We start from the raw sequence: 27,058 nt of genomic DNA on the forward strand, positions 1-27,058 counted from the left end.
AAACTGCCTCTGACGAAATTGTTCGGTACGCACTCGCCACTCGAATGGCCATTAGACGAAACACGCTATTCAACTTCCTGCGATTACGTTTCGTCTTGAGCGCAGCTCCCCAGGCTGGAACGCCGTACCTAAGTATTGAGAATGATACGGTCGCCAGAAGACGCCTACAGCTGCCTCTCGGTCCGCCAACGTTCGGCATGATCCTAGCAAGCGCACTGACCATCTTTGCCGCCTTCTCGCAGGAATAGTCGACATGGGTGTTGAAATTCAAACGGTCGTCGATCATCACTCCTAGATGTCTCAAAGCCCGCACGGACGGTATGTCGTGCTCTCCGACGATAATCTGCATTCGCTGTATGATTCGGCAGTTGCTGACCAGCATCACTTCCGTTTTGTGGTGAGCAAGCTGCAGCTTGACCCCTTTCATCCAGTTTTCAACTGCGTCGGTCGTCTCCGCCACCAGCATATCTACCTCTTCCAGCGACTCTCCGGTTATCGTTAGAACGACATCATCCGCGAATCCGAAGATCTGCACGCCTTTGGGCAACTTCAGCTTTAGCACTCCGTTGTACATAACGTTCCACAGCATTGGGCCAAGTATGGAGCCTTGCGGAACACCCGCCGTAACCCTAATCGACTTCTGCCCCGAGTTCGTATCGTAGACCAGAATCCGGTTTTCGAAGTAGCTCTTAAGGATTCTACACAAATAGCCAGGAACCCGCATTCCATGCAGCGCGACGGCGATGGCCTCCCAGCTGGCACTGTTGAACGCGTTTTTGACGTCAATTGTTACTACGGCGCAGAACCGATTGCCGCACCTCTTTTTCTTGGATGCTTTCTCTGCAACTTCAACGACCGCCTTAATTGCATCCACCGTCGATCTGCCTTTTCGGAATCCAAACTGCTTCTCCGACAAGCCGATCTCACCCTCCGTGAACTGCGTCAGCCTGTTAAGGATAATCCTTTCCAGAAGCTTCCCCAGTGTATCCAGCAGGCATATGGGCCTATACGAAGCTGGATTCCCAACGGTTTTCCTGGTTCCAGCAGCAACACGAGTTTCTGAATCTTCTACTTATTCGGAAAGTAGCCATCTGCTAGGCATTTCTGCAGCACCATCCTGAACAAATCTGGAAACGCCAGTATCGCAGTTTGGAAGCCACGTTTGGAATTCCATCCGGACCCGGAGCTTTCTTCTTCTTCAGACCTTTCGCCACTGATGACAGCTCGTCGTTGGAGACTTGCATACCTGCAATGGTGACACGGTCTTCATCTTCGTACGGTGCAGGCGGCCACATCGTAGAATCATGTTGCGGGAAAAGACCGTCCACGATGATCTTCAGCTTGTCCGGACACATCTCCGCTGGCGTCGCTGGACCCTTGATTTTCGTTATTGCCACCCGATAAGCATTGCCCCAAGGATCAGCGTCAGCTTCTAGGCACAACTGCTTGAAGCAGTTGGACTTGCTGACTTTGATCTCCCGTTTGAAAGCCGCTCTAGCTTCCCGGAAAACTATCTTACGTTCTTCTCTTACCGTTTCAGACCTTGCCCTCTGAAAACGTCTCCTGGCCCTGAGACAGGCAGCACGAAGATTGGCAAGAGATTCGTTCCACCAGTAATTTGGGCGTCGGCTGTCTAATGGCTCCAGTTTTCTTGGCATCGACGCATCGCAAGCCCTCGCTAACGTTTCCGTCAGTTCATCTGCTTCCAGATTTATTGCGCCGCTGTCAACTCGAAGTGCTTCGATGAAAAGCTCCTTGTCAAAGTCCTTCGTTTTCCATCTTCGCCCGGTAGTCCTTATCCCTCTCCGCGTCGTCGGTAGCCGTGTTCCAACACTATACCGGATAGCTTGGTGATCACTATGAGTGTAGTCCTCACAAACTCTCCAGTTCATGTTTCTCACCAGCGACGGGCTGCAAAACGTCACGTCAATGATGGACTCCCTGCTGTCTCTGCGAAATGTACTAACGGTACCTTCGTTGCACAGTCTGACTTCCAGCTTTGCAAGCGCCTCCAGCAAACTGTAACCTCTGGCGTTGGTCAGCCTGCTCCCCCAATCCACTGCCCAAGCATTGAAGTCGCCTCCGATGATTGCGGGTTTAAGGCCGATCAGCTTCTCCGTGAGTGCATCGAGCATCCTGTTATACTGCTCTAAAGTCCACCGTGGGGTGCGTAGCAGCTAAACACGAAGATCCCGTTGATTTTGGCGACAACAAAACCTTCGTTAGAGCTGTCTACCACCTCTTGGATAGGGAATCTGCCCATCACTTGGATAGCCGCAATCCCTGTAGCATCCGCCACCCAGTTGCCGTTGTCAGAAGGGATCCGGTACGGCTCAGCAATAATTGCCACGTCGCACATTGCTTCTGTTGTCGACTGCCACAACAGCTGCTGTGCGGTGTCGCAATGATTGAGATTCAACTGGATGATCTCCATTAATCTCGGCCCGCCATCGCCTTCTTGTATGCAGGGCATTGGAAGCCACCCGTCGTATGGTCGTTTCCGTCCTCCGGTTTGCAGAGCAGGCATCGCGGTTGCTTCGTACAGTCCCTAGCAACGTGTCCTTCTTCGCCACATTTTCTACATAGACCGGATCTATCCGGACCTTTGCAGTTTCGCGCCTGGTGTCCAAACGCCATGCATTTGAAGCATCTCTCCATCTCTTTAGTGACCCGCGGAGTGAGTCTCAACGGGCACACCGACCATCCGACTTTCACCTTGCCCACCTCCACCATTTTGTTGGCAGCAACTGCTGGTAATCGTATCGCTGCTACTTGTGTACCACCGTACGCTTTCCTAAGCCGGATCGTCATCTGCACCTCACTCAGCATACATTGTGAGACAAGAGCCTCCCTCAGTTCGTCTTCCGACGTAATCTCGTCCAGGTCTCTGCACTCGACTACTGCTTCCTGTGTAAGAGCTCTTACGTTTGCTTCACTGCCCAAGGAATTGGCAACGAGCTCCCGGAAGGCCGAGCTTTTGATTGTTGGATCTTTCTTCAGCTCGAACAGCAACTCCCCCTTCTGGGTACGCCTAGTCCTCACTACTTTCTCTCCCAAGTCCTTGAGATCCGGGTTTTCTCTTATTTTCCTTAGGATTGCATACGTCGTCCTGTCGCTCGCTTCGATGATCAGGGCGTCGCCCTTGACCCTCTCCTGAGGAGATCGACGTTTTTCTTTCTTCTTCTGTTCCTTCTTCTTTTCCACAGTCACCTTCTGCTTCTTCCTCTTCTCTCGCTGGCTTTCCACGGTTTGCCATTCACCGTTCTTGGCGCCATCCTTTAGTACGTTAGCACAATCGTGCACGTTCCGCTGCTTCTTCGGGACTTCCTGCTCCCCTGGCGAGTCCCTGCTTCGCTTCTCCGTGCGAGTATTTTGGATGCTCATTGGTGTCTGCTGTGTGTCTGCTGCTTGCTCCGCTCCTCTCTCAGCGTTTTTTCAGCTGCCTCAGCTCTTTTTGAGCGCGTTCTGTTCGTGCTCGGCAGCTTTAACGGCGGATTTGATGCTCGTCACTAGAACCTTTATCTTAGTGTGGACATTGTGTTTGTCCTTCACGAAGTCATAAAGCTCGTTGACTCGCTTCCGCACTTCCATCAGGTTGGACCTCCCAAGTTGTAGTTCCTCCTGAATAACACTACTTGCCGATTTTGGTGTGGACACCCTATTCTCGGATCCTAGCTCCTGTTGGCCTGCCTGGTTCTCAGAAGTCTTGGCCAAACTGCTGGTACTTGCTACTGCTGCCTGCGCCATCACTGGAGATCGCTGCAGCTTCCCACTCTTTGCGAAAACAATCGCTCCGCCTGCTCCTTCGTTGATTTTGTATTCGTTTCCATGTTAAAGGGTCCCCTCCGGGCCGTTATCTCTACCCGTTGTAGATAGTCGCCTTTTGTGATCCCAGGGGTGCCTTTGTAAACAGTGAGGTCCATGCAAGGTTGACTCCGGTGCCTTATAGCACCGTGTTCAGAGCCGGATCGACGTAGATCAGGAATGGTGCATCTGGACGTACTACCCACTGGTATAGGTGACAGGTTTTGAGCGTTACCGGAGGCCTGCCAGGTTGTTTACTGGGACCGAGGCAGACGAACCATTAGCTTGCTTGCCATTTCAAAAAGATGTCACCCTTTTTTACTCGGGAAACAGAATAGCTCGACTGTCAGCCCATATACGCCTAATCCAAAAGCCGAGAATCGTCCAATGTCGTTTGCCGTGACTAGTATACCATAATCAGGATCTTACTGATATGAATCCTGATGTGCCGGTTGGCACTCCTGTTGGGCTTGTGTGCTTTGAGCGGCGCACGGTCGCTTTGATAGGGCCTGCTTGCAGACACATGCAGCTTTTATAGAAGTTCAACAGAGCCCATTGTCAAACCCAATCACATCCTAGACAGACCCTCTAATTCGCAGTGGCCATGGAAAGGGGTCGTCACGCCCTTGGACAAAGTCCCTGATGCCCCTTGTGTGTGTGTGAGTATGTGTGTGTTTGTGTGTGTGTGTGTGTGTGTGTGTGTGTGTGTGTGTGTGTGTGTGTGTGTGTGTGTGTGTGTGTGTGTGTGTGTGTGTGTGTGTGTGTGTGTGTGTGTGTGTGTGTGTGTGTGTGTGTGTGTGTGTGTGTGTGTGTGTGTGTGTGTGTGTGTGTGTGTGTGTGTGTGTGTGTGTGTGTGTGTGTGTGTGTGTGTGTGTGTGTGTGTGTGTGTGTGTGTGTGTGTGTGTGTGTGTGTGTGTGTGTGTGTGTGTATGTGTGTGTGTGTGTGTGTGTGTGTGTGTGTGTGCGCAAAACTACTCAACAAAATGTCACTCATTTTTCGGGCACTTATCCTCAACCGATTTGCTCGCAACAAGTTGCATTCGACGCAGAATCCTGTCCCATTGTTTCCTATTTGAAATTGGCCAGATTGAACTCTGGAATCGAAAGTTATGGCCAAAATACAAATTCTTACGAAAAAATCGCGTAAAAAATGTCACTCATTTTTCGGGCACTTATCCTCAACCGATTTACTCGCAACAAGTTGCATTCGACGCAGAATCCTGTCCCATTGTTTCCTATTTGAAATTGGCCAGATCGCACTATGGGATCGAAAGTTATGGCCAAAATACAAATTCATACAAAAAAATCGCGTAAAAATGTCACTCATTTTTCGGGCACTTATTCTCAACCGATTTGCTCGCAACAAGTTGCATTCGACGCAGAATCCTGTCCCATTGTTTCCTATATGAAATTGGCCAGATTGAACTCTGGAATCGAAAGTTATGGCCAATATACAAATTCTTACGAAAAAATCGCGTAAAAAATGTCACTCATTTTTCGGGCACATATCCTCAACCGATTTGCTCGCAACAAGTTGCATTCGATGCAGAATCCTGTCTCATTATTTCCTATTTGAAATTGGCCAGATCAAACTATGGGATCAAAAGTTATGGCCAAAATACAAATTCATATGAAAAAATCGCGTCAAAAATGTCACTCATTTTTCGGACACTTATCTTCAAACGATTTGCTCGCAACAATTTGCATTCGACGCAGAGTCCTGTCCCATTGTTTCCTATTTGAAATTGGCCAGTTCGAACTATGGGATCGAAAGTTATGGCCAAAATACAAATTCATACGAAAAAATCGCGTAAAAAATGTCACTCATTTTTCGGGCACTTATCCTCAACCGATTTGCTCGCATTAAATTGCATTCGACGCAGAATGTCTCATATTTTCTTATTGAAAATTGGCCAGATCGGACTATGGGCTTAGATGTTATCCCAAGTAGCACACGCAACATCTTCCTAAAAGCACCTTGTTTCTATTCAGTTTCATAAAAGGCATTGGAAAAACATCAAAGCACGAAAAAGTTGCATCAAGATGTCAAGAACGATCGAATTGTGATCAGTGTTCCATTAAAATTGCAATGCAGTACGTGTTTGACATTTGGAAACAAACAAACAAAGAATACTGCACTTCATGTTGCAAACACGAAACAAAATCATTAAGTTGCAAAATTTAATTGTTTGTTTAAATTAAGTTGCAAATAAGTTGAATGTGTCTTCATGTTTAATTCAGCATCGTTCAACGTTTTGACAACTCACATTTTTTTCCTGTGATGGTGCAATCAAGTAACAGGAAACCCGAGTACAAAACTTCATAATCGTATGGTTTTTATGGTGAGTCAGCATGCAGTCCCTTCGAAGTGATGAATGATGCTGTGGTAGAGTGAAGGACTATCAATCACAAGATCCATAAATCGAATCCAGTTTTATATTTTTATTATTTTTTTTCCACTGTAGTGTTTTGCAACATTATTGCAGTTTTACTGCAATCAAAGGATGTTTCCGTAGGCTCCACCTCTTGCGCTTTTTAGATTGCAAGAGAGTTTTATTTGAGGGTACATACGCAAAGATTGTTTCTTTTCGAATAGTTGCAACACAGTGAAATGTTCAGTAGTGAAACAAGTTGTGCTGCTTGGGTATGGTCAAATTACTATTTATTGTGAAAAAGAGTTCAAAAACGTCTAGCTCATTTTTTTAGCACTTAGACTTCATCTATTCCCCCCCAAGCAACACAAGTTCAACAAATCTGGTTGCAGTAACCATATTCAGCTTTCCACGCTCGCCATAATGGCGGATGCTATAAAAAGTTTGACATTAACTGCTTCCCGACACTGAACTGAAATATCGTCTAAGCATGCGTTAATGCTGTTCGTCGCCAACGACAACCCAACATTTGTTATTTTTTCAACAACAATCTACACGAGTATCCCACTTTAAGGTGATTATAGAATGAAGCCAGAAATCGGCCATTTTGTAAACCACATTCTTTTCCAATATTTTTTCAAGAGCACGAGATGAAAGATCCATAAAGTGTATGGGGCTGAAATAACGGTAGATCGTTTGCTTAGTTATGCTGAACAATAATAATTTGGGTTTCGGCACTGTACGAAAACTATTACGCCAGATTTGGGCTTTTGGAAATTTATGTCAATAAACGTGTGGTGAATTTGCAATTCACCACGGGCTTCATTCTATAATCACCTTAACATTTTTACATTTATCATATGAGTATATTTTAATTTTTAGTTCTTTATTTCAGAAATCTTAGTTCTAGGTTATTCTTAAAAATACTTTTCCCTTGCCCGTTAAACCCGCCTTTAAGTGATGGTCAGAAAAAGTTTTCTGTATTCGTTCTCACTATCGCATTGAAGTAAAGAACCAACATTATATTTACGGAAGAATGTTTTTGTTGCTTTGCTTTGAAACTGCTTTCGACCCCGGGAGATCTACTTAGACCCAAAAGGAGAACTATCTAAGCCCCAAACTGCTGGTTTTAAGCCAACGGCAGCTTTCGGGGTGGGCGCGAAAGTCATTCTCGAACAGCTGGCGACCTTTGGCGGTTTAATTTTGTCAACATCGAATCGCTGAAAACTTGAAGCGCTCTCCATCTTCGGAAACGTATTAGCCTCGCTGCAACACCGGCATATAAACATCATGAACACTATTTTCATAAATAAAAGTTCGTATGTTCGTATGCGGCTTTAGACCGGCTGTTGTGTGTAGTTGATTGGTATCGCAGGAAACGCCGCAGCAGACCCGGGGTTTAGATATTTCCTGTTTCAGCATGCTGTATGTCAGCGACGAATTGTGCTAGGGCTTCATCCGAAAAGTACGACGTCTTCCGGGATAAGACTTACCCCAATTTTGAACCCGGACTTAATTTAGGGCAAAACACATTTCACTCTACGCCGCTCAGATTTGTCTAAAAACTTCTCGCGTCGTGAGTCATTACGACCGCTCGTCTTCCCAGCAGAACACCCACTGTCCTGTAGACGTATGTTGTCGGTCTTCTCGTCTTGCGTTTTTCAGTTTCCGTAGCTGGTGAGTTTCTGCCACCCCAATATTCACTCCGCTTCTACAAACAATCATAGGAATGGAGCTTAATAACAAACATCGTTGTCGTCCAGTTTATTAGGTATAAGAATATTATCCAGTACTGCTTAGTATAGAATTGATTGACGGAGTGGAGGGAAATGTGTTTTGCCCTGAATTAATAAGCAAGCACGACAACTTGGAGGAGGTCTTATCCCGAAAAATGTCGTACTTGTCGGATGAAGCCCTAGCATAATTCTTCGCTGAAAGAGAATGCCCCCCTTTCCATCGATACAGCATGCGGAGGCAGTTATTGTCGAAGCCCCGGGTCTAGGGTCGCAAAAGCCGGTCTAAAGCCGCATGGACACAATGTTACATATATGCAACATATGTCGTATACTGCTTTGTAGCTGCTATTTATGCCGGAAGTGTTCATGATGTTTGTGAGCCGGTGTAGCGACAAGGCTGATACGTTTTCGAAGATGGAGAGCTCTTCAAATTTTCAGTGATTCGATGTCCACAAAATCAAACCACCGAAGATCGCCAGCTGTTGGAGACTGCCTTTTACGCTTGGGGCTTAGGTAGTTCTCCTTCTGGGCCTGTGTAGATCTCCCGGGGTCGAAAGAAGACTTAAAGCAAACCAACAAAATCATTCTCCCGTAAATATAATTTAGGTTCTTTGCTTCAATGGTGAGCTATTGTGCGATATAGTGAGAACGGATGTAGAAAACTTTTTCTGACCACCACTTAAAGGCGAGCTTGACGGGCAAGAGAATCCGTAAATAATTTTAAGAACAACCTCTAACTGCTATTGCTGCCAAGTCTAAACTAAGATTACTGAAAGAAAGAATTAAAAATTAAAATGTACTCATATGATAAATGTAAAAATGTTGAAGTTGGATACTCGAGTAGATTGTTGTCGAAAAAATAACAAATGTTGGGTTGTCGTTGGCGACGAAGAGCATCAACGCCTGCTTAGACGATGATTTCAGTTCAGTGTCTGGAAGCAGTTAATGTCAAACTTTTTATAGCATCCGCCATTATGGCGAGCGTGGAAAGCTGGATAGTGACTGAATCCGGTCATATATAAGTAACTGTGATTGATGTGCAATATGTGTGCTTCTCAGGTCGCTCGCAACAGATTGCATTCGACGCAAAATCTTGTCCCATTGTTTCCTATAGAAACTTGGCCGGATCGTACAATTGGGTCAAAAGTTATGGCGAAAATACTAATTTTAAAACTACAAAATAAAATGCCATTTTTTGCTCTTATGCTCATCCGATTTGTTTGCAACAAATTGCGTTTGGCAAGAATTTTTTTTATGCATATAAAAAAATATGAAAAATAAGACCAATCCACATATTGGTGTTAATTGAGATTTTTCCAAACCTTTTGAACGAACGAGAAAGGCACCATCACCGCTAGGTGGATTAATCTGGGTTTTTTTCATACGATCTTGTATTCATTTGTAACCAGGGAATCATTTTTTTGAAATACGCTTACGAAACAAGCGACAAAAGAGAACCAACGACAAAGCTTTGTTTTTGTCGGAGATAATAATGACAAAGATCCGAAAAATTTTGTCAGCAGCAAAAAAGAAGACAATTTTGTTGCTAACTTTTCATCCCGTTATTTTGCATTATTTCTACAGCAAATTTCGGTTTTATGCTATCATAGTTTCTGCTTTTATGGAAATATTCGACAATCCAGCTTTCCACGCTAGCCATAATGGCGGCTGCTATAATTAAATCTGACAGTAACTGCTTCCGACGCTGAACTGTTTTCGACGCTCGTTGTAACTCAGCAACCACATTGTTTGTTTATTATGAAAAATAAAGTGACTCGAAGATGATAGATATTTTTTCCAGTAAACTTTTATCAAGTTTTTAACAATTAAAAAATTCATATTCAAAATTTACAATTTCTTATGTTCTAGGTCGAAGCCCTTTTCCATGCAACACCAATTTAGTATACGCTTGGATATAAAGTTTTGTCACATTATGGTTCCCAACCAACACATGTGTGAAGTGAAAACTTTCAGAATCGAATAGTAGTTACAAGCTGCATGCTTTAGATCCTTCAAAGTTAGTTTTCATGTAATACAATCAGCATCAATTCGTTAGAATGGTGACAAATAACTAGCTGTTTTCTCTGTGAATGTATAGAAAAAGTCCCATATATTGGGAAATTTTCTTTACAGCTTAGATCGGAGTGACAATTCCGGGTACTGTTTCGTTTTTTTGAAAATATTCTATTTCAACATAATAAAGTTAACGGGATGATAAAAACTTAAAGGATGTCAGAGATATGTGCCTAATTCGGAGATATTCTGTTATTAAATATTTGCGTGAAATACTAGGTAGGTTTAATTTCCCTTGGCTTGATTGGTTCCGCGGGCATCAAAGATTGACTATATTATCGGTCTAGAACTATTGGCTACTCGCTGCTGCTCGATCTTTTCCCTTATCGAAGATGCGCAAATTTATAAATTCAGAGCCGTAAGTTCCAAAATTCCAACGGTTGTAGTTATCGATCACAATGTCATTAGGTCGACGACTTATGATGCGCCCAGAGCAGAATGAACGTAAGTCTACGGAGAAACGTTATAACTATGCGACACAACCAATTATAATAAAGCAATAGAAAATATTGAGCTTGACCCAGTACACAGATACTACAGGCCTGATATGCAATGCAATCTTCTTCTTCTTCTTCTTCTTCTTCTATCTTCTTCTCTTCTATATAAATAAAAATGAATTTCTGTCTGTCTGAACCTTATAGACTCGGAACTACTGAACCGATCGGCTTGAAAATTTGTGTGAACAGGTTTTTATGGCCGGAGAAGGTTCATAAGATGGTTCGATACCCCTCCCCGCTTTGGAAAGGGGGGCTCCCATACAAATAAAACAGAAATTTCTGCATAACTCGAGAGCTAATCAGAGACTAAATCAATTTCAGGCGAAACGAAGTTCGTCGGGTCTGCTAGTGAACGAATACAAATTTCGTCACTTGTACTTGACATTACTGAAAATTTTAGATTTTATCGTCATGGACATCGTGTTTCTACTGTATTGATGTTCAGAGGCCCAATGGAGACGAATAGAAGATTGTGGATGAAATATCTGAAACACAACTCCGTTGAGACCAGAACTCACATCCTGATAGTGTAGATGGTTGTTTAATTAAAATCGAAAAACTACGGAACTAGTCGGATCTGATTTGCGGAAAATTTGTGCAGCATTCAGATATGTCTTGGTTGGGAATCATCATATAATAGACCTTCATATCAATAGTACACAGAGGAATATCAAAGCGCGTACTGGAATTGTTGTCTCCTGGAAGAATTACTGCGACCTAAAACATAAAACTTCTTATTATGTTTGGGATAAACTGAATGTATTTTAAAATATTAGAAGATTGTTACAAAATCAATTTGCTTCGAGTTGCTCCATTTTTCATAACAATAAATAAACAACGTGAAAACAGTTGCTAAGATACAACCACCGTCGGAAAAAGTTCAGCGTCGGAAACAATTTGGCGTCGGAAGCAGTTACTGTCACATTTGTTTATAGCAGCCGCCATTATGGCGAAAGTGGAAAGCTGGATACAACAATGATTACAATATTAGCATCGTATTCTTGGAAATATCAGAGCATGCAAGGCAAATGATTCTTGTCATTTTGTGTTCGGGTTCTGACAAAGTTTTGTCGCTAGGTGCGTTTGTCAGTAACAAACTCTGTTGACGACAAAGGGTATATTGTTAGGCGTTGCTCGAATATTGATTCCCTGTTTGTAACCTTGAGCCTCAGAACTAAAAGCTGATGAAATTTTCAGTTTCAACTCCAGTGTTCGGAATATGAGCCGTGTTCGGGATTTGAGCCAAAACGGTATCTATGACCAGGGCTTGTATTGTACTGCGCATAGAAAAAATCTACTCTCCGCTGATTTTTAGTCTTAACGAAGAATGAGCGCCAGATAGTCGCCTATGAAAAACATACCTGAAGAAAAAAAAGCCAACGTGGTGGATTATCGCAAAGAATGCTTTGATAGCACGTGCTTTTTGTTCTGCGAAGAAATTTTACATATCTATGAGAGCCTTAGAAAATGATCACAAAAGTTGTCATTGCAACAAAACAAGGCACAATATAAATCGCTTTCAATAGATAACGAACACCGATAAAAAAAGGCAAAAACTGTTCCGAATCATAACAAGCCAGGATAACAAATTTATCAAATTTGTATACAAGTGCGAAAAAACAGAATCGGATAGGCAGCCCCAACAGAGAAATGATTATTCTCACTCCGTTCTCGCTCATTTTGTGTTGGGGACAGCACAGCTGTGTAGGTAGAACAAGTTGAAATGTATCAAGACAAAATTTTCAAAACGACTTATCTGCTTTTGTAAACAAAGATTCAAACGACGATTTGACGAATCTGATAGCTCTCCCACGCAAACCAACACCATCAATAGGTAGATGAAGGATTCCGCTACCTGTTGATGGTGTTGGTTTGCGTGGGAGAGCTATCAGATTCGTCAAATCGTCGTTTGAATCTTTGTTTACAAAAGCAGATAAGTCGTTTTGAAAATTTTGTCTTGGTATCATCACAACTAGTGCTCTCCGCGTTTGGAGCTTTTTTTTTAAATAAATTTATCATGAAATATGGCCTCCCGAATCAGCTCATTATAATATCAGCTTTCGAAAAAAAAATTCTCATGGTGTTCTACATATCGTATATGTATACAGAGATGATAAGTGAGAGACTTTTTCATTCTCTTTTTAATTCAATTCCTGTCTAGAACTCTTCTCTGCGGTACATACTGCGTAGTGGGCCTGGTCATATGGAAAAAAAAGGACGGTTTGTACAAATTGCAATTTTCCAGGACGCACTCATGTATTGGCATCGTACGTTTGAGATTAGATTAGATTTGAATGAATCTAGCTTTATTACCAGAACCGTAAATCCACTTCGAATTCCGCACGCGTGTTATGGAAATGTTTGCTTTACTTCAGCATTTTTTACCAGTATTTCAGCATTCTTTCAAAAATTTATTGAAGGTTTGCTGTTGTTTACTGATAAGTTAAGATGCAATGATAGTCTTGACCTCTAGATTATTTTGACTAAAAATACAAAAGTTCAGCATAATTCTCATTTGAATTACTGAAAGTTTGTAGTTTTATGACATAGGGTTAAGGTAGGCATTTTCGTCTTTGCGCCATAGTCTCAAAAATATATTGCAGTTCTGGAAAATGGACGTTGCTTTTGTTGGTTATAGCCCCTATGACGATGGACATAAATACCTGCCGTGTCCCTACATTTGAAAATTGTACCAATTTTACCGACCATTCTGCAAAAATTCATTTTTACGGATCAAAATTTTAAAAAAAATCCGAACATTCAAACTAAAAGATGGTCGGTCTGTACAGAATCAAGGTATAGGCTCGTAATTAAAATGACACTTTAAGAGTATCGTGATTGCTATCGTTCTATGAACGAGTTCAAAAGAAGGCCAAATGAACTCATAGAGTTACTTGCTTTGTCCCGTATAACGTCTGACCCTAAGACGCCTCGATTGTCCGGATCAGGCGACTGCTCAGAGGTTGTAGCGGTGGATATTAGGCACGTTGGGTAGGGATATAGTGTTATGAAGGTTGTCGAGTGGGCAGATACAGGGAAGCGGTAGGAGTTACAGTTCAGGAAATTTACTGGTGGAGAGGAGGGGTCAGGTGGTCCGGTGTTCACAGGGGAAGCATTCAAGAACTCAATTTCTGCAGGAATCTACAACGCCACCACACTACTACGGAGCTCATCTACCTCTTCTCTTGGCAGGATGAGTTAACCGGCACTACCTCTGTTTTATTGTTTTCGGCTTTTTTCAGCTTCGGCTTCAGCTATCACACTATTTTCATGCTACCTTTGATATTTTTGAAAAAGTCAGCCGCAACGTGGAGCATTGTGGTGATGAATGCTCTGATAACACGTGCTATTTGTACTGCGAATAAATGTTTCATATCTATGAGAACTTTGAACAATGATCATTTTGTTGCAAGGCACAATAAATCATTTTACGAAACGAGCCAGCCTTGGGCTGAAAGTCTCCTTAATAAAGACATAAAAAAATAATAAATAAATAATTTAAAAAAAAATATTTCCAACCCCTTTTAATGATATTTACCATCACCTCGATTTAAGAGACAAAACAACTTAAAAGCAAGCGGTGGTACGATATACCAAGTGTCCACACAACCTTCAACCTCTGTAGATTCATCAAAGCATCATAAACCCGACTCATTTCAACGAATCATGCCTTTGATTTACATAAGATTAGATTAGATTATACCGCATCAACTGTTGGAATAGTTTGACTCATTATTCGAATTTTAAAGAAGGGTTTGTCGACCCGAGTGGCTCATTCAACGCTGCAAAAGGGCTTTCTCTCAGCAATTGTAAAGCATCATCAACCAAAGTTCAACAATAATTACGCTATATTTATATTTACAGATTTTAAAATTTAAACTAAGCTAGCCAATTTGCAACCAATTGTGCTAGAAGAGATAGTACAGCTTTGCTACCGCTAGCAATAAAATACTGATCGACAGTTGAATGGGCGATTTTTTGGTGGATCCAGCGCCACCCGTTGCTGGAGCTTTGTGCATGCACGCTTCATTGAAGCGCTTGGCCGGTCCCATGCACCCGGCATAACTCATCACATATGCAATATAGTTTTGTTCGAACGTTCCCCGAACTAGACTGGACCCCGGTCCAGAGGCAAACACAGCTACATCTTCTCCGCCATGCGTTTCGTCGCCCAGGTAGAACGCCGACAGGTGACGGTAGTCTAACGCAGAACGATCCATAGTTTCGACCGGAATCCAGGTGTCTAGATGGGACGGCTGGTCCCAGCTATCATTAATACGATGTGCTTGGAAGCCTGGGCCGTTAGCGTACGTAATCGTTTCGTACGGTAACTTATCTGGACGGTTGGCAAAGCCTGCGAGACGAATTTTAATTAGAGTTAAAACTTCTGATATTTAGTTAACTTATGCTTACCAAGAATATCATTTCCTCTATCGGGGTATCCATTGAAAGTCATCGAATGCGAATGATCAGCTGTAACCATAATAAGGGTATCTTCCAAGTCCACCATTCCTAATGCTCGTTCAACAGCGCGATCCAGTTCGACGACCTCCCTCAGTGCCAAATGAGCATGGTTCTGATGATGGGCATGGTCGATTCTCCCTCCTTCAACCATCAACACAAATCCATTGGAATCTTTCCGTTTCAGAACTCGAATTGCCTTCTCGGTCATATCTGCAAGTGAGGGCTCTCCTCCGTCACTCGTGTCTCGTACTCGTTCATACGACATGTGTGTATCGGCGAACAACCCCATGAGGTATTCCAAATCGTCTACCTCAGCGTTCATTAACTCGGCCGTATTCCACACATAAGCAGCTGGAGAATCCTTTTTGCTCACCAACCAATCCTTTACCAGATTCCGTCCATCCTCTCGAACGCAAACTTTCTCCATGGATCCATTAAACCTGAACGCCGTCTTTAAGTGGTCTGGAATCGCCGCCCCAAACGAAGATCTTCCTCCACCCAAAATAACATTCATCTTATTTCCCGGAGCGTTCTCCACTAACTGTCGAGCAATATCCTTTGTTTTGTTCCGCACATTGGCCGGAACATTTACCTCACACTCCCAATTCCTGTCATACGTGTGCGCAAACGTGGCCGCCGGAGTCGCATGCGTGACCCTGGTCGTAGTAACGATCCCCGTACGCTTGCCCACAGCCTGCGCCCATTCCATTACATTGGAAACACCCGCCGCAACCTCGTTAGTTGCCGTGCCCGAGTAATCCACCCCGATGAACCCGTACTTGGTCTTCACCCCGGTGAACATGGCCGTGGCCGTACCAGCCGAATCCGGTACCTGCCGGTCCGTGTTGTACGTCTTCGAGAAGCCCGTATTCTCGAAGTGATCGAAGCTCAGCACCTCCTCCTCACCCGATCGGCCCGCCAGTTGACCCTTGTAGATGCGCCCGGTGCTGAGCGATGCAATTCCCATACCGTCGCCAATGAAGATGATCACGTTCCGAGCAACGCCTGCCCCACTTTTCCGATGCGGTTCGTACTGGAGAATCCGCTTCAGGTAGGATTCTCCCTGCTGTCGCCAGAAGAGGGCGTCTGAAACGAGAAAGCGGAAAGTTTGATTGATGCATTGTTTACTACATGGCCATTGATTGGCTTATCGCATTGGGCAGCGTGTCCAAATGCAGTCAGATGTAATTATAAGAAAAGTTTTCTTCTATTTGAATAGTATTCAGAATCAAAATCATTTGCGTAAATTGTTTTTGCATGGATTATGATGCACTTAACAAGAACGATTACCCTTGACAGAAAATTGCTGTTTCATCCGTCGTTGGATTATCATTAATGGTGGAAACCCCACTCAGACTTCTCAACAGCGGCGCGATTGACATGGAAACACGTTCCATACTTCATACCTATTATGTTTTGTGGAGGAATCCCCTACTATTAGTATGTACCTAGTAAGAAAATAACAAATAATTTGTTTGCAAGATTGATTTCACTGGAGGGAGGATTCCCGTGATAAATCGAGTGCGAATGTCCAGAACGGGGTTGTAAAAATAGGAACGTGGCAATTAAAACAACCGCCGTGAAGTTATTGCCTACGAGCTATGAATAACGATGAAACGTGGACGCGGAACATTATCTTTTGGGTTTGGTCAAGGTTTGAAGGGCCTGTGTCAAGTACAAATTTTGATATGATAACGAAGTTCATGACCGTGAAGTGGTGGCTTGTTATTTGAATGTTTCGAGTGGCGTATTTATTGAATTGATAAAGCAAAGGTGTTTGTGTTATATATGAAAATCAAAAAAAAAATCAATGAATTTCTGATTGTAAATCAATAGTTACTTGTTTTCAATAGTTTAACTATTTTTACACAAAATTTATTATATTTGCAGTCTAATGAAATCATAAAGTTGTGCCAAATACTGCATTTTGTCGTTGAGATAATTCGATGAATGCTGGAAGGTGCAAAATTTGATGGAGCTCTACAGCTACCATGGGAAGGAAAGGGTTAAAGAATCACCTGCAAATGCATAATTTGTCGATGTCCTGGGGTGGAGAAGCCAAAATCAACTACAGGATATTCGATTAATTGAATTTTTGATCTGTCAAAGGCTTCCGTACAGTTCGGTTATTGATATTTTTGTCCATTTGTCGAAACATCCTTATTTATTGTTGTTTTTTTTTCGAGTGTTTCGATTTCGTCATAGAATGATACTAAATGTGTTGTCTTTTAAAGCATTTAATTTATTCATCTTATAAGTTTTTAATCGCTTGAAATTATTGAATTAAATTAAGATTGGCATTTTGATGTTAATAATCAAGATGGCCAAACGAATCTGTAAAACTTCCTAGTAGCACATTTTTGTCCGATTTGGTTGCAGCATCTCACATATGATTGATCTGTCCTGTGTAAGCCACAGAAACCTATACATGACAAGCGTGTTACTCGGGCGGATTGTTATCGACATAATACGGTGATTTGCCTTCAGTTCAACGCGAATTTATGAATAGACTGCTTTAAAATTGCCTAAATGCTCCAAAACTTGCCACGGCGCTGCAACCGACGGTATACGCCGCTTTTCAAAATTTGTTGCAAGCTTTTCAAAATTTGTTGCACTTAAAGTGAAATCAGAAGTTTCAGTCAATAACAGTTGAGTAGTTTTAATGAAGATTTGAGCCTCGAGTAGATAATGTGAATAAAAATTGTTGCAAAAGTGCACGACACTTTGGCACAATCATTAGTTCAAGTAAGCCGATCAATCTAAAAAATCAGAAAAAAATATGTTGTTGAAATTTTGCACTACCGGAATCGCTACTGCTTCATATTTCTTATCAAGATCGTTCATGTAGAGAAGAAGGTTGTTTTCCATAGATCTGTGCCTACAATTCTCATGTACTTAATGCAGTAAGCATAATTTATATTAAATTATAAATTATATTACGGAATCTTTTGTTGTTTGCTTCAATTAATATTCCTTCTGAGGTGACTTGGTTCGGAATGATGTTCTGATGTTCGGAATGTTCGGTTCTCTTGGAAATACCATCAAATTCTACAGAGATCCTACACTGATCCCACATATATGTGTCACTTTGTAACAATAATTAGTCACTCTAATTTGCATGTTGCTCGATTGATTGTGGGTTGTGGGTTTGAGATTTGAAAAAAAATTGAAACTAGAGGTGAGCCAGCAAGCTGAAAACCTCTCAAATAAAGACAAAAAACAACTTTGAAACTTCTGAAGAATTCTTCATAAAATTTCAAAATATTGAAAGCACTCCTTTCCGAAGTTCCACAAAAATCCCTCCAGGAACTTCTTCATGAGTCCCTTACTATATTCTGAACGATTTTTTCAGAAATACCATGAGAAGATTATAATGAGGTTCCTTAAAAAAATATTTAGAAATATTTTTACGATTTTTTTCAGTGATTTCTCCAGGAATTCTTCATGAATTTCTTCAATATGCCAATCCAGGAGTTTCCCTATTCAGAAATTCTGGGAAATGTATTAAATCTTCAGAGCTTCTGGATAAGGGAATCGCTGAAACTCCTAAACAAGAAATTTTTCGAGCGAAATTAAAAATCTGTGAACCCCCTCCAGAATTCTTCTACAAAAAATTCACACAATTTTTTGTAAGAAGTCCTGTCGGAGTAGATGTGAGTAATTCCTCAAAATCCTGCCGTGAACTTTTGGATGCTCAATTATTCATAATTCCAGAAAATTTCGGTAGAATTTCTGTAGAAGGAATTCTTGAAGAAGGAATTTCCCAGAGTTTCTGAAGGAGAAATTCTCCAAAAATCCTCAAGCAATATTTCACAATTCTTGTAGAACGCCTGCCAAAAATTTGTGAAAAAGAATTGCTCCTGAATAGCTGGAGATTTTCTGACAATTCACAATAGAACAGCCCCATATAAAGGTATGGCCAAAACTACCAAAAGGTCAATTTTCGATTTGGGCGGGTAAAATGTGATGAATACACAGCTTATAACCCTTTATTTCTATAATCAGGACGGTTTTTATTTTTTAGATTTTTAAAGGAGGGCTGGGTGGCGTTCAAACTAGCCCCTCCTAGAAATTATATTTTAACGGTATTTATGAAAACGGACAGCTTTGCCATGTTTTCGTCTCAAAAGTAATATATTTATATATCGTTACAAAGCTCTTGAACAGATCTATGCAATAGGCTTGATAATGTAATAATAGCTTCGTCCAGAATTTAGTTTTTAGTAGTTTTGTAAAAGCATATTTTACGCAATATTTAACGAACAAAACAGTTTGGTACCCCGCAATACCCCGCAGTAAAACATCATGCACTACACTATTGAACTCTTAAGCTTTGAGGACCATGAATAAAATTCTGCCCAAATTCACCATTTTGTAAGATACATGAATTTAAAAAATTGCCCATTTTTGCCTTTCTCATGTACTAAGTATACGTAGAAGCTATATGATCGCTCTTAAAGCATTTAAAAAAAGCCCAAACACTCATAGTATTGTATACCGATCGACTCAGTTCGAAGAATTGAGGTGATGTCTGTGTGTATGTGTGTGTGAATGTCTGTATGTGTGTGACCAGAAATGGTCTTAACTTTTTTAAAGCACTTACTCTAAATCGATCTACTCGTAACCAGTTTCGATCGTCAGAGAACGTTGGTTCATTGTTTCCTATTAAAAATAGGCTGTATTGGACTATGGGCTCAAAAGTTAAGGCCAAAATACATTTTCTTATAATGTACGAGAAAGACAATATTACCGCTAGGGGGATTAAACAGGTGTTTTGGTAAACTTCTTATTTTCAAATTTTAATCTGAGTTACTCAATAATGTCACTTTAATTGAATTTGGTGACGAACACAATTTACATAGCATTTTAAGGGAAGGGGTTATGCCTTAACGTTGCGCATAATTCAAGAAAAAATCATCTATCATATAAAAAGCGTTACGCAGTGAGAAGGGAAGTTGGTCAAAAATTAAAATTTTGACATTTTGACAAAAAGGAATTGCCTTCCTTCGATTTGGATTGAATTTATCATTCGGTATGGTCCATCTTGAAATCAACAGCCATCAAAACACCGAGCATATTATCGAGACATTTAAAATCAAGTCACAATCGTCATAAATGTCTGAAAAGTATCTGTATAGAAACGTGCGGCCATCGTGATTTTTTTTCGTACATAATATGTAATGCGATCAATAAATCCCAATTGAATCCTGCCTTCCACAACCAGCACAATGTATGAAGGGCTGCGGAACAAAAGATCAAAAGAACAAAACGTCCAATGAACAAAATGATTTTTTTTTTCACTAAAACTCGGTTGCTTCGTTGCAAGAGGATTAGAAACATCCTTTTACGCCTCTCGGAAGCCTTCTTCCAAGCAGCTCGAAGGCTTCCTTTCAAGAGGCTCGGTGGTTAGGCTGCCTTCTTTTAAGAGGCTCAGAAGCCTCCTTTCAAGAAGCTCAAAAGCCTTCTTTTCTAGAGACTCAAAAACCTCCTTTCAAGATGCTCGGAAGCCTTCTTTCAAGAGGCTCTAAAGCCTCCTTTCAAGAGGCTCTGAAGCTTTTTCCCAAGAGGAAGTATCCTTTTGAGAGGCTCGGAAGCCTCTTTTGAGGAGGTTCGGAAGCCTCCTCTCAAGAGGCTCGGAAGCCTCCACTCAAGAAGCTCGGAAGCCTCCTTTCAAGAGGCTCGGAAGCCTCCTCTCAAGAGGCTCGGAAGCCTCCACTCAAGAGGCTCGGAAGCCTCCTCTCAAGAGGCTCGGAAGCCTCCTCTCAAGAGGCCTGGAAGCCTCCTCTCAAGAGGCCTCCAAGCCTCCTCCTCAAGAGGCCTGGAAGCCTCCTCTCAAGAGGCCTCAAGCCTCCTCTCAAGAGGCCTGGAAGCCTCCTCTCAAGAGGCTCGGAAGCCTCCTCTCAAGAGGCTCGGAAGCCTCCTCTCAAGAGGCTCGGAAGCCTCCTCTCAAGAGGCTCGGAAGGCTCCTTTCAAGAGGCTCGGAAGCCTCCTTTCAAGAGCCTTTCTAGAGGCTCGAAAGCCTCTTTTCAAGAGGCTCAAAAGCCTCATTTCAAGAGGCCCCGAAGCCTCTTTCCAAGAGGCTTGGAAGGATCCTTTCAAGAGGCTCGGAAGCCTCCTTCCAAGAGGCTCGGAAGCCTCCTTACAAGAGGCTCAGAAGCCTCTAATAAAAAAAGCGCGGAAGCCTACTCTAAAGGGTCTCAAAAGCATAAAGGAGCTTCCCTTCAAAAGGGCTCGGAATTATATTTTCAAGAGGATTGGAAGCCTACCTTCGAGAGGGGTACCTCAAATCATGCAAAAGTTTGATGGGGTTCCTCTCTAGAAAAAGGTTGAGAACCGCTGTATTAAAATATTGTTTGAAAAACTGCATTTGCCTATCAGAGATAATAAAAAATTATGCAAAATATTATTTTCACTTCAAAACATAAATAAACATGATTTTGATTTGGATTGTCGTGAGTATGATCCGCAACAGTCCTGTTTGTTTTCTAATCAATTCGCAAAGGAAATAATGGTAGAGAAAAGCAAATGGTTGTATATGCACACTAAAAGTCTATAAACCATCTGCATTTTCCAAAAACGTTAAGATTTCTGGACTGGCAGGCATTCCTCGTTAGATTCTTGAATTTTTTTAGCGGCGCAACCGTAATTTTTCAAATTAAAAAACAAAATTTTCTGTTAAAATAACAAAATGTATATCAGAAAAATCTTACTGACACATCAAATTGAAAACTATTTCTGTTGTCGATGAGAGCAAATCGAAAACTGATTTTGATATTGGTTCTGGATAACGAAATAAGTATCGCGCATAAATCCCAAAATTTTATTCCCAACTTTGAGTTACCGCGACGAGCACTCAACGCCAGACTCAGCGCCGACAAGGAGATGGTTGTCAAGCTGGTATTAAAAGAATTATAGATGTATGTGTGAATAAAATGTGCAAATGCTCTTATCGCGGAAGCAGTCGCTGAAGACAAGTGTCAATGATTTCAGTGACGAAACGAAAATTTTCAATGCGAAAAGCAATAATCAGTTTAACATCAGTTCATACAATTTAGAAATCTACAGCAAATTGATATCGAAACAAGTTATGAATTATGAATATCGAAGTTTGAAAACAGATTAAGATTATGACGATATCAAAATATGTTTTCTTTTTGCTCTTATCATGATGTCAGGCTTTGCCCGGTTTCTCATTCATTCTCACGCAGATAATGCTCTCTCACGCTGATTTTCGCCGAGAAATCGGTTTGCGGGAAAAGAAAACAGGTGTTATGATAGATAACCATTTCTCCCTCACTACCAGTGCCGTGAAAAGTTGATTTGCTCGTTTTCTCACTTCTTTCTTCCTTTTCGTGCCATCACTAATTGCAAAAAGAGTTGCGCTTATGAAACAAACAACTTAATCCCTACATGCAATCGATGTGGTGGTATGGCTATAGTGACCGCATCGTATCGCCATTTTTGTTGATATTCTAGGTTCGAATCCAGTTGCGGTCATAAAGTTTTTGTGATTGCTTTCGCGAAAAGTGAGTAAGGCGTAAAAGTGATGAAACGAAAAAAGAAATTCATCTAGTAGGCACGATTTTCGTTTATTCTTCGCTAGGTCTAGAAAAGAGGGGTGAGAGAAAGATGTTAATCACTACAAACTCCGAAAAAACATTATCCTTCGACCCGAAAATCGCTTGTTTTCGTTTCATGGAAAATAAAAGTATGAACCCTGCTTCTAACACTATGTTCCCAAGGATCAAGAACGACTGAGAAGAAGCACGCCGGGCTGACACTCAGTGGACTCGAGTTTGAGCCCTGTGTTAAACTTTTATTTAAAGTTTTTAATCTTAACAACCAAATCGTAACGCATTGGATGCGAAAACAAATAATGAAATTATGAATTATATTCATCGTGTATTTTCATAACATGGAAACACGATGGATTCACAAAATCATGAATCATTTTCTCATTAGATTCTTTAGCATAACGTCATGAATGTATTCGGTCCTTCTCGAATGAACTTTTTTGACAGTTCAGTTGCACTCTCCACTGACTCCGATGAGGACTCCGACAAGGGTCGAGTTCGTGATTGATAGACCAATGCAAACTCTAACTTAACCTCACTTATTTTGACAGTTCACAGAGCTTGTTTTCAAGGTGTTAGAAGAAAAATCGATGAGGAGAAAATAAAAATTCATATTCATTCATTCAAATTCATATTCATAAAATTCAAATTGCTGTGATCCGAATATTTCAATGATATTCTTTGCATTCAGCATGAAATCAATCGCAAAGGACATCTACATGCGAATAAAATGACGAAACAATTTTATCGGAAGATTCGCCGGAGGCTAAGTCCCGGTGAAAAAGCTCTGTGAACTGTCAACCTACGTCATCATGCACTGGTCTATTGGCTGCTCCTGAGTTTAACAAGAAGTACTACCAATCTGTCACCATATTAAGGTTACATTCAGTCGCTGCAGAACCTAATTTCGGGGAACGGATGCCTAGCCGTGTATGAGCGAGGTTGAATGATATGCGGCCTTCCTTGGCGGTAAGATGCGTGGCTACTTAGCAAGATCGTGCAAAAGATGGATGGAATCGATTGCCGGTCCAGTCTAGAAAATTTTTAAATTTTGAAGGAATGTTCACATTAGATCAAATTGTTCAAATGTTGGATGCCCCCTAAAAAAATATTCAGGAGAGTCAAAACACCAAACCGTCCTTCAGAATAAATACGGTTGTCAATCCAAAAATTACCTCACAACGCAACGATCATTACTGAAAAAAAGAGCGCCAGAACAAAACTACTTCGATTCTAGGTAAAACAAGTCAAGTCTCCCCACCTTCCCCTACTTATTGTGTCTACATACATTACATAATTCGAAATAGCTCCACCACCAAGCCCGTCCTGTAAAAGAATTTTCTAGAGAAATTCGAAGAATTTTCTAATAAAAATTCACAAGAATTTTCAAAATTCTGATGAATTTCAAAGGAAACATTTAGACGAACAAACATAATAAGTATTTTGTAGTTTTAAATGCATTTCCATGCACATAAATATTTGGAGCATGCAAATAAACGCAACATTCAATCGATCCTTCAGTTCTTTAATAGCGAAATGATTTTGTATTGTGTTTCCTTGTGAAATTCAGTCAAATTGAACCGAATATAGGAGGTTAATTCGTTTGCTGTAATTAGTTGCAATTGTAAAAGTCGTAGAATTTTTAAAATTATTTGTTGTGAATGATCAGAGAAAATTCCCTGGTGATTTCCAAAGAGTTTCACGGTTTCAAATAGAAAAATATTCCGGCGTTAATTCAGAAGCATAACAATTAATTAAGAATTAATTACTGAGAAAACACATAACTGGAAAAATTTTCATTGCAAACTTGAATTAAGATGTTTGCTTAAAATTCACTACAACTCCTATTTGCAAGGTTTCAATACAACGGACGTAAGCTTTTTATACAGATCTTCTTCTCTATAGCCTTACATTCTTGGAAGAAAGCTTCATAACTGGAACTTGGTCTGCTTTCCAACTTAGCATTCTATAAGCAATTCCTCGGTTATTAATTGAAATCTTTTCAACGCCCGCCATTTCATGAATTAGTATGTATCTCAGCTAGTACAATGGATACATTATGTCCATGAAGTCAAGAATGTTTGACCACACAAAAACATCCTAGCCCGGACCTATAATCGAGCTCACCATCTCCGGATGGACAATCCTACGCCTTCGTTCGTAAGGCTTACTGGAGACCCCTTTTTACAGTTTCTGTAAAGTTCTTATGCAGAACTTTATTAAATTCTTGTTTTTTTTTCAATACAAAGGTAATGAAACCACCTTTTCCGTCTGAGTGATGATCACTTGTCCAAACAATGTCTAGACCTAGAGTAACTTTCTCACATGCCTATAGAACATTCCTATTCGAATGTATAAACAGTCATTCAAACAATTTGTTGCATCATTAGTGTACTGTACAGTTATTACGAAGCTCGAATAGCTTATGCCAACTGTCGAGAAAATTACCCATTTTAAACTGATTATATACCGACTTACAATGGCAGATGTTTGCATTGTTCGGATAACACAAATCGGTATAATTTCATTCACTACAGCTTGCCCCAAATAAGGTTCAAAATACCACCCTTAACATCCCCCAAATATGCGATCTGGATGATTTTGACCAACTTACCATCGCGGTTGGGTGATCGAAACACACCGCCGATCACTCCACCGATATCACAGATAAGAACGCACAAAAGCCCAATTAGCACCAATTGCCGCAAGCTGCTCATCGCTCGTGAGGGTCGCATAATTTTCGCAGTTGCTAAATTTGTCTCACTGGTCGGTATGCAATTTGTTTTTATTTACTGCTACACTTTGTTACGGTTAGTAAGCGATCGGCGGGATTCAACAATTAACACGATTTATCACCGATCCATTATTTCAAAGTGTTTATTTGCCGAATATTCTATCCCGAATTTCCGATACTGGGCAGGCAACAACAGCGACGATCGCAGAATCCTTTGGCTCCTTCCACTGGGGCGTTCGGCAACTACTGACCTTCGCTACAACGCGGCTGCTTAAATACTGAACAAAACTTCCCAACTGATGCGGGGTACACTATTATAATAACACAGAGTGCCTCCGCCTGTTCTCCCAACCTTCCCGCCAATTCTGTGTTCACGCTAGTAAATAGGGCCGAGCTAAGTACTTGTCTACACCTCCGGGAGATCCGGAGAGAGCTGCCTCAATTAGTGTATTGGTAGGATGAGTTCCACCGCGGCAGCCACTGATAACAAAGTTGTTCCTCAAACTATAGGAGGATTCACCATTAAAAAGCACGTGAGTAATCACACTTTTTGTGCTGAAGAATGGCAATAAAATCTACGTCAAATCGAGCGGGGCTCTGCACACGAACTGCCCGTCAGCGAGACAAGGTAGAGAGCACGTTTGAGAGTGAAGCGACGCGATCTTGACACTGAGTGGTCACTACTCCCCGAATAAGCGATAATCAACGTAGTCAGGAGATCGAAAACAGAACGAGAACGAGAGTGGGGCACAACATTGATAACGCCGGAGTCGCGATTCCGGGCCAACCTGTTCCCGGGCCGTAAACGTTGGGCTTGCCCTATTTACACGCACTGTGATTATGAACGGGCCCCGCGCGAGCCGAGCAGCGACTTACAGCGCGCGCGCGGGGGCAAGGTCGAAGAAAATGCAATGCTGCCGTTGCTGTTGGTAGCGCGCGGCTTGATATGCATATCAATAAAAATTAATGGTTCAACAACAGCAACAGGTTGCAATGCCGCCACTTGACCGCCGTAGAGAGCTGAGATGCGATGCGACAGGAGAACAATGAGTTTTATGGACGGTAGGTATGTTGAAGCCGCGTGAGCTTGCAATGCAGTCAAGTAGCAGCAGCTGATCGACCGGTGATCACTCGAGGGCAGAGATTCGGTGTGGATAGCCAACTGAGCTTTGCAGCGTTCTATAGCATTAATTTGCGGGTGCGTGGGGCTGTGCTGATATTAGAGTATGCAGCTACTTACAAATTACTATCCAAATGCTAATTCTGTGTAAATACTTGGATTAAACTTGTTATTCAGCATTATTATATTGCGATTAGGCGAGGTCAGTGGTTATTAATTTTAGACATGAGTGTTTTCGCGGAAAATTAAACTATTACTAAATTGTAATTTTTTCTTCGATTCGATTCCATTTTCAAATATTTGTATCATCAGATATGCATTTTGTGTCCTACTCAAAAATAGACTTATTGAAAGACTATTAAACCAGTAGTTTCATGGGTCTCATTTTTCAGAGCATTTTTTATTAGTAAGTTCATCTGATCGGAATTACATATTTTCAGTCAAATTCACATAACATTTATTTACTCCCAAATATGCTGAAATAATTGCATGGCTACTCGTAACTGTAACAAGCATTGAGCAGATTTTGATATTCAAGTATGCTCGGCAAACATAAAATTATTTTCTTTAAGTCTGCGTCATATTTCCCGAATTAAATACGAATTGAAAGTAACAGTTAAATAATTTCCAAATAACGCTGCTCAAACATAAAAATTACTTTTGAGAATTTTTTTTTTATAGATG

General features: G+C 41.4%; 1 protein-coding gene across 1 annotated transcript; it reads right to left on the bottom strand.

Moving 5' to 3' along the window:
- Nucleotides 1–14,307: 14,307 nt before the first annotated feature.
- On the bottom strand, nucleotides 14,308–25,839 carry LOC134226909 (alkaline phosphatase 4-like). The gene is made up of 3 exons (XM_062708018.1): nucleotides 25,135–25,839; nucleotides 14,896–16,032; nucleotides 14,308–14,836 (listed from the first exon to the last, which is right to left on the bottom strand). The coding sequence occupies exons 1-3, from the start codon at nucleotides 25,253–25,255 to the stop codon at nucleotides 14,391–14,393; spliced, it is 1,704 nt and encodes a 567-aa protein (XP_062564002.1). The 5' UTR covers nucleotides 25,256–25,839; the 3' UTR covers nucleotides 14,308–14,390.
- Nucleotides 25,840–27,058: the final 1,219 nt, after the last annotated feature.

Source organism: Armigeres subalbatus, chromosome 3 (genome assembly GCF_024139115.2).
Source record: "Armigeres subalbatus isolate Guangzhou_Male chromosome 3, GZ_Asu_2, whole genome shotgun sequence".
NCBI lineage: Eukaryota > Metazoa > Arthropoda > Insecta > Diptera > Culicidae > Armigeres > Armigeres subalbatus.